This window comes from Coptis chinensis, chromosome 3 (genome assembly GCF_015680905.1).
Source record: "Coptis chinensis isolate HL-2020 chromosome 3, ASM1568090v1, whole genome shotgun sequence".
Taxonomy (NCBI): domain Eukaryota; kingdom Viridiplantae; phylum Streptophyta; class Magnoliopsida; order Ranunculales; family Ranunculaceae; genus Coptis; species Coptis chinensis.
This window is the reverse complement of record NC_141458.1, coordinates 65,178,910-65,187,323: the sequence shown is the minus strand read 5'-3', so window position 1 is coordinate 65,187,323 and position 8,414 is coordinate 65,178,910. Positions and strand designations below refer to the sequence as shown.

Sequence of the window (8,414 nt, the reverse complement as noted above, 5' to 3'; positions counted from 1 at the left end):
TGTGACTCTTGGTCACACTTTTTAGGACTGCTTTGCCCAAGTTATTTTTCTATATTTACTATATTACCTTCATTGTATCAATCATTTGATTTGTAAATAAAAACAACATGTGCGTCACCACATGCATCATACTAATTATATGATAGAACATCAACTCATACAAAGGTAGTGGGGCGGAAAGAAAATTATTATTTTTCCTTTTCAAATACTCCGAAAAGTAAATATTGAGTTTATTATTCAGAAATTCATACACTAGTCAATGGTTTAAAACATTAAAAAGTCGAAAACAAGAGAAACAACCCAAAAAAAAATGTGACGTAAAAGAAACATAAATCTGAGTTGATAGGGATTAGGGAGGTTTAAGTAACAAACTAACAAAGAAAATGTTGAATTATTCGTCCTTGCCGCGAAATAAACACACACAGCGAAACGTGGCGAGGAGATTCGCTTTTAAGAATCTATTCTCTTAACCGTCAAATATAAAAAAAAGTGGCCCCACCAAACCATATTTCCTCTCTTCTCTTTATATATATATATAAATCAGCTTCATTATTATTGTAAAAGAAGCCGAAGATGAATATAAGGAGTAATGATTCTTCTGGTGGTCTGCCTCTGATTATTTTGATGGAATCCGGTGGTAGTTCAACCGTCGAGGTTTGCTTCTTATTGTTTATTCATTTAATTGGAATGTTTTGTTTTGTTTTGATTTATTGATTAATTATAATGTTGTAGGTGCTCCTGTATGGTGGCCAGGTCATATCCTGGAAAAATGAGCGTAGGGAAGAACTACTTTTTATGAGCAGCAAGGTAAATGCCAAATATGTTCTGCTTCATTTTGGTTTATTTCAATCTTTTAATTCAAACCTTTAGGAGAAGAACCTATTATTCTATTCTGAAGCCACCTAGTGAACTCTCTTTTTCTGCAGGCTGTTAGGAAGCCACCTAAAGCTATCAGGGGTGGATTGCCTATTTGTTTCCCCCAGGTCTGTTCTTTAAGAGATGATGTTAAAACATATTATCTGTGGGCACAATTAACTTATGACATGCCCTTTTGCAGTTTGGAAATCTTGGTTCTTTAGAGCAACATGGATTTGCTAGAACTAGATTATGGGAGTTGGATCCTAATCCTTCTCCTCTGTCACCCGTTAACAACCTGTCATCTGTGGATCTTATCTTGAAGTCTACAGAAGAAGATTTGAAGACGTGGCCACGCAGGTCAGCATATGGTTCTGTAATATTACCATTTTAGTGTGTTGATGCCCGAACAGAGTTTCATGTTAAATGCAGATAGACTTTGGATACTTAGAAAAACTGAAATGTGGATTTGTCGACCCCCGAATGTGAATGTCTAACCTTTTCCTTCTAATGTCTCTTACAGTTTTGAGCTGCGGCTTCGTATTTCATTGAGTGCAGGCAAGCTGACTTTGATCCCTCGAGTGAGGAACGTGGATAGCAAACCGTTTTCTTTTACATTTGCAATACGTAACTATTTTTCCGTATCAGACATCAGGTTTGTGTTGTTTAATCTTTGTTTAATGCTCACTTAAAGTAGTGGGATTTTTGTTTTTAACCTTGATGAGAAATGTTGACGGCCCAAAATTACACTAAAATGAATTTCCCTGTTACTTTTGGGTATTGTCATCACAAATTTTATAGGAGGTTGCTTGAATTATTTTGGAGAATATTTTACTGTATTCTTTTAGAGAGGTTGCTGGTTGCATGATGCAGTTTGATTTGCAGTGAAGTGCGTGTCGAGGGATTGGAGACACTTGATTATTTTGACAATATGATGAAGAGAGAGAGGTTTACAGAGCAGTCAGATGCAATCACTTTTGATGGTGAGGTACTACTCTTCTAGGCTCCCTCCAATCCCCATGACCTTGTGTCGTTTTAACTTCATCTTTCATCATGTTTGTGCACGGTAGAAAGCTGGTTTAAAAAACACTACTCTATTTGGACAGCTTATAGTGCGGCAAAAATGAGATTGATTCATCCCCTGTTTTCTTTTAAGAATTTAGTTTGAATAATTACCTGGTTTATATATGTTAACAGGTTGATCGAGTGTATTTGAGCACACCAACAAAGATTGCAATCATAGACCATGAAAAGAAAAGGACTTTTGTGCTGAGAAAAGAAGGCTTTCCAGATGCAGGTCCATTTTCATTCCAAATAAATTTAAATTCCATGCAGCTTCCACCTGAAAATGTCCCAGTTTAAAGTGTATTCTTCTGGGGTATTAAAATGTCCCAGTTTAAAGTGTGGTCCCCTGTGGATACTTCATTAGCCACTAAAATAAGAAACAAACTGTAGTACATACATAACCACTAAAGATAATATAATATCCTATTAACTTGGACAGACCCTAGGAGTGGATCTGCCAATTACCTCAGCCCATGAAACTGACTTAAGTTCTTGGTGTTGACTAGAGAAGAAAATTTAAAGATGAGAACCATTACTGTCTTTTGCAAGCCAATCTGTATCTGATCCAGCAAGAAGCACCCTCACCAATACCTGTGAGTCAATTTGTACACTTAATTTTGGACCAATTTGTGTCTAGTTGAAGCCCATGTAAAATAGGAAGTCCTTATGCAATGTTACTTGTTGCAATTTACAGTAGAAACTGTAAAATATTGGAGGTTGTCCCCAATGATTTACAAACAAAGCCACCCGAAACAGAAGGTGCAGGGTTGTGCTTACTGGCACCATAACATTCAAGGCACCGCCACATATAAGAGGGGGAGTTCCACGTTATATTTTTTTGTGATTGTTTCTTTATGCTTAGTGATGGACGGGGGCTTCACAATGACAATGGAAAAACCAGAGAGGATATTCCTATAGGTCGCAGCGAGGCATAATGTTATTCTGAATGGTAAATCTACTTTTTTGTTTCCATATATGCAACATGTAATAGGATTTCGGAGTTTTTAATCATTGTCCCAAAGGATGTAGTTGTCAATGAAGTTTTGGGTTGGTGGTTGGTGTGGTCGGTTATAGTCAGAATTGCTGTTAAGCTGGCTAAATCTACTTTCACGTTTTTAGGAATGAAACTTTTGCAAGAGGTCCTTTTGAGTTCAATAGGATTCGCGTGAAGAGAAGAGAGTGCAATGGATTCGCGTCTTAAGAAGATAGTCTCAATCGAATGGAAGACCAAAAAGCAATGAAAGGATGTTCACTGTAGTGGAGAGGGCTAGAGGTTGCACAACCAAGGTAGATTTTTTATTAGTTTCTGGCATGTGGATTGCAGATAAACTAGCTACATTTGATAACAAGGAAGTTAGAGTGGGTATTGTGGGAAAGAAGAGGTTTGACGACACTGATATCTTGTAAGAGATAAAGAACAATATATCTGGCTTATTCATCTCTTTACTCTTTATTTTGAAAAGGTTTCAGAAGGGGGTGATTACAATCTGCTATCCGGTAGGAGAGGGAAATCTTGGCTTGCTAACATTCATAGAAGCATTACTCCTTTTCTGCAGATCCGCTCCAAACCAGGTTTCTTATCGCATACCAACAACTGATGTGTTATTACAGAAGGCTGGAGGTGCAGGCAAGAGTGGTGGTGAAACATGGGTATGCAGATCGTGCCGAAAAACTCATAAATTCTGCACTAATGGTGGAGTCCAAGAAGAACGATGTCGATTGGTGAAAAATTCCAGAGCTATTAAAAGACATTATCAACCTGACTAAACTTCCTCAGTTGACATGTGTTAATAGTCGCAAAGCATTGATGGAGCTGTCCTCAAAAGAGGAAGTTGAGAGATTGCTCAAAGCCCCAAGAATTGAGTATCAACATGCTAAGCTCAATCTTAGGAGGTGGAGACCGGCATCTGAAACAATCTATCCGTCGTGGCTGCACAAACGTAAACGATAGATTAGTTGCTTGGAATTCCCTTACATCTATGGTCCTTAGAAGTTTTTAAAAAACTGTGTTCCTGCTTTGGGAGGTTTTACAAGGTCAAAGAAGAGATTGGAGATTATAGAAAAGTCTCTCGTATCAAGATTTTAGTGGAGCAAGTGCCGACTAGCAAAGTCGGTAAAACCTTTGGGTGATGATACCAGAGGTCTGGGGCTTGAACCCCGCCAGCATCAAAGAGTTACTGATCTCATTTAAAACAGGTTTACCAAATATATATATATATATATATATATATATATATATATATATATATATATATATATATTTTAGTGGAGGATTGCGTTCTGCTCAAGATTTATAACATTCTACCGTTGATTGATGAAGGTTGATCCTACCCGATTAGAGTGTTGCCTGAAATTGATGATCTGCACTTTGGGAAATTAGGTGTTGAAGGAGATGGGTTGAATCCTGGGTCGACTCAAGAGACACACCAAACTCGTTCCTATGCTGAGGTGGCCGCCAATGATAGAGAGAGTCAGATTAGTAGAAACCCACAGGATCATAGTATCAGTTGCTCTCTGGGGTTCATGCTAATGCGCAGTGTGAAGTTCAAAATTCAAATTCAAATTCAAATGGAATTAGAATTGTTGAAAGGAGCCCGGATAGACAGGTCCATAATGGATCTGTTGGAGGAGGGCATGATCCCTGGAGACAGGCCCAAGGAGCTTTAGGTACTGATGGACCTTACGACACAAGTTCTGATGGACTCTATGCTCCAGATACATTTTCTGGCGTTACAAATTGGTTTCAGGGTTAAATGGAGACGGTGGATCAAAGCGTCTCTATCTACTGCACATTTTTCAGTCATGGTTAATGGCAGTCCAGAGGGATTCTTCACTATTACAAAGGGCCTGTGACAGGGAGATCCATTATCCTCATTGTTGTTCGTGCTTGTTGCAGAGTCATTAACAAGGATGGTATTTAAAGCTCAAGATAATGGTATGATTTCTGGGTTCAGACTTCAGCTTCAACTCCTAGTATCCCCATTCTTCAGTACACTGATGATACAATCTTCTTCATTGACGCTAAAGAAGATCAAGTGCTCAACTTAAAGGCTATCCTTATGTGTGGTTTGATGCAGTGTCATGTTTGCATGTTAATCTAAGTAAAACTCAGCTCTATGGAGTGAATGAGATCCCTGATTTAGATGACTATGGATTTGGGTTGTCAGACTGGATCTTTACCATCCTCGTATCTCGGGACTCGGGTTACCGCTAGAAGCAGGTTTTTAGGCTAAAAATGTGTGGAACCCAGTCATTGAAAGATGCGCTAAACGATTAGCCATTTGTAAATGCAAATACCTGTCAAAAGGTGGTAGGATTACCCTTATCAAGTCCACCCTTGCCAGTATGCCCATTTACTTTCTGTCCTTGCTCATAGTACCAGCATCGGTGGCTGAAATCCTTGAGAAAATGATGAGGGATTTTCTATGGGGTATGACAAATGATGTGCAGCGATACCATTCGATATCTTGGGAAAGAGTGTGCCTACCTAAAGAGTATGGTGGCCTTGGATTTAGGCGCATTCGAGATGTTAATGCTTCTTTGCTCTCCAAGTGGATTTGGCTTTTCGGTAATGAAGAAGAGGGGCGGTGGAAAGATGTGATTAGAGATAAATACGGAGTTGATGATACAGGATGGTTCACAAAGAAAATCAGCAATGTGCATGGGTGTAGTCTTTGGAAAGGAATCATGAATCTTAAAGGATTGGTGGAGAGTGAATTAAGTTTCAAGCTAGGAAATGGTGAAAGAATTCTTTTCTGGGATGATAAGTGGTCTTTGCCGATGCCTCTAAAAGTACGCTTCAAAGATTTGTACGTGATCTCCAGTAATAAGAGCGGGACTGTTCCAACCAAAGTCTCATTCTTTGTTTGGGTGTTGCGCTGGGGGAGGACTTTGACATTGTATTATGCGATTATTTCATGCAGTCTCTTAAGTGTCATGGTGACGCATCTCAATGTCTGATGTGACGGTTCAATTATAAGCCAGATGGTTTGATCTCCACCGCTGATCGCATATTGGTAAAGATTGTAGCTCATGTGGTTACATGGCCTAAATGGCTAGAATGTAATTGTCGAACTTTTGATGATGAGTCTAGAGACGTCCAACAGCTAATTGTCGAATGCAAAACGCTTATGTGGGATTGGGTGTCTTTCTTACCAAATGTCAAGGGTTTGAAATTGGAAGATTTCATATTTAGATGGGATGCTGTGGTTGAGGCGTAGCTTGTGTATGTTTGTACTTTCTTGTAGTGTGAATCTCTCACACTGCATAATCTTTATTAATAAAATATATTGTCTTGCTGATAAAAAAAGAGTCCATATATTCTTTATTAATAAAATATATTATCACTATGACACTCCCAGAGGTGGATGAACGTCGCCTTGGTGTCACAGTTGGGGGATTTTAAGTTGTTTAGAATCTGGGAATGAGGATGCCACACCGCTTTAACTGTTATATTACCATCGCCAAACAGGCCAGGCAATGTAATCGTGTTTCACTGTTATATTCACAGTGGTATGGAAGTGGCGCAAGGAAATCACCATTTGCCTTGGAAATATGGCGCACAGACTACGGTGCTGGCAATGGTGCGCCATATGCTTCTTTGCTTATGGCGCATGGCCTCAATCTTAGATTGAATTTCAGCTAGATGATAATATGTGTTTTTGATTTGTTGCTTTAGATTGCCAATTTGTTTTTGTGGCATCTAGTGATCAGTGTTGTCATGGCGGCGCGCAGTATGGCATGGCGCAAGGAAATCGCCATTTGCCTTGGAAATATGGCGCACAGACTAAGGCGCTCGCCATGGTGCGCCGTATGCTTCTTTTGCTTATGGTGCATGTGTCACACGTGGTGCGCACCTTAGTTCAGAGGACAATCTTTCGTAGCTTTCATATAATAATTTGTGGGCTTCTTTTCGGCATACTATACAATAAGAAGCATAATCCTATCCTAAAAGTAAACTGTTCTGTTGCTCTTAGTCGAGTTGATACAGTCGGGGTATCACTTTGGCTCATAGAGACTTCTTTTAATAGACTCTCTGCTTCTCTTAAAGACTGTTGAGTTTGTGATCAAGACTCCAGTGCTCGCCAAACTCAAGATCAAGACTGACAATACAAAATTAAGTGTAACTTCCATCTTTTGTAAAATGAAACTAAGGGAGGGATTACACGGCACAAACTACCCTTGGTGGGGTGTCATCATTACGCAAAAGAGTTTGTGAAAATTGTCCAGAAGATGTGAGCGTGGAGATCAAACAGTTTATGGAGGGGAAGAAACCTGCAAACCAAGTTAGAAGCAAGAAGGGGAGCTCTCAACTTGAATGTAATTTTTCTTATGTAGATTTGGATGATGGTGATATGGGCATGGGAGCAGAAGAACTTGGTTTTGGAGGGATAAACTCTAATCCTTCTAGTATTGGTTGTCGGGGGGGGGGGGGTGGGTGGGTGGGGGTGGGGTGTTATCTGCAGGGTCCAGTTGACCATGTCTAACCACTATGAATTCATACATAGTTGTTTCTCATATATTGCCCATTCTATGCTGCATTTTATGGCATTTGTCACCCCTTAATTTCATTGTAAAGTCATAATGTACCATGTGTGCAGTTGTGTGGAACCCATGGGACAAGAAGGCCAAAGCTCTACCAGATTTTGGAGATGAGGATTACGAGACCATGCTGTGTGTGGATTCTGCTGCAATTGAAAACCCGTTCGTCTTGAAACCATGTGAAGAGTGGAAGGGTCGCCAAGAGCTATCCACTGTCTCCTCCAGTTATTTCAGTGGACAATTAGATCCTCGGAAGGCTCTTCGTGGCTTTTGCTGACCCTCAGACAGGGTAATCAAGGTTTCTTGTAATATAACCTGACATTCTACTTTAATGAGCATTATAGTATGCACTTTCCTCTTTTTTTAGTATTGTAAGTAGCTTATGATTTAGAAATCAATGGGCAGATCTGTAGCATTCTTCTCAATTAGTCTGTAGTCGGTGGTGACCACAATAATTAGTTGTGAAGATATCAAGGGAAAACTTTGTATCACATTCTATTTCTCATGTATAGCTACAGAGTTAAGGGGTAGGTGTGGACCTAAACAGCCTCAAACATAATGTGCTTACTGCTAATAAGAGGATTCGTAGATGATTCATAGTTTATTTTTAACCTCCTTGTCGGAGGCATACCTTCCTAAGTACAGGTAGAAATAGGCCCTGCAAAGCAGCTTGCTCTGTGTACCTCTCCTACAGCCATATCCATACCTGCTGCCATCAATAGCTAAATTATATTATTCCAGGTAACAAGATGAGCATCCACTCTCTGTGTTCCCTTACTTTTGTTTCAAGCGTATATCCTGGGAACCTGGTGAGTGGTGATTTCAATCACTGATCTGGTAGTTAGCTTTATAGTATTCGAAGGCATGACTCGTGAATCAACAGGCATGCTCTAAATTCTCAGCAAAAAGATTCGAGGAATGGATTAGGAGGGGTACTTGTTTGTGATTTCCTC

General features: G+C 39.7%; 1 protein-coding gene across 6 annotated transcripts; it reads left to right on the top strand.

The window, feature by feature from the left end:
* Positions 1-293: 293 nt before the first annotated feature.
* LOC147510422 (putative glucose-6-phosphate 1-epimerase) lies at positions 294-8,065 on the top strand. Of its 6 annotated transcripts, XR_015218818.1 has the most exons (10): positions 302-654; positions 733-807; positions 927-983; positions 1,058-1,215; positions 1,379-1,510; positions 1,741-1,843; positions 2,053-2,152; positions 2,783-2,869; positions 3,040-3,207; positions 3,477-6,229. XR_015218818.1 is itself a non-coding variant. In XM_086602399.1 (9 exons), the coding sequence occupies exons 1-8, from the start codon at positions 574-576 to the stop codon at positions 2,836-2,838; spliced, it is 741 nt and encodes a 246-aa protein (XP_086458525.1). In that variant the 5' UTR covers positions 294-573; the 3' UTR covers positions 2,839-2,869; positions 7,521-8,065. The 6 variants fall into 6 exon arrangements, 5 of the variants coding, with proteins under 5 accessions (XP_086458525.1, XP_086458524.1, XP_086458523.1 ...); XM_086602399.1 differs by lacking the exons at positions 3,040-3,207; positions 3,477-6,229 and adding an exon at positions 7,521-8,065 and having other exon boundaries at positions 294-654; positions 754-807; XM_086602398.1 differs by lacking the exons at positions 3,040-3,207; positions 3,477-6,229 and adding an exon at positions 7,521-8,065.
* The last annotated feature ends 349 nt before the right edge of the window (positions 8,066-8,414 follow it).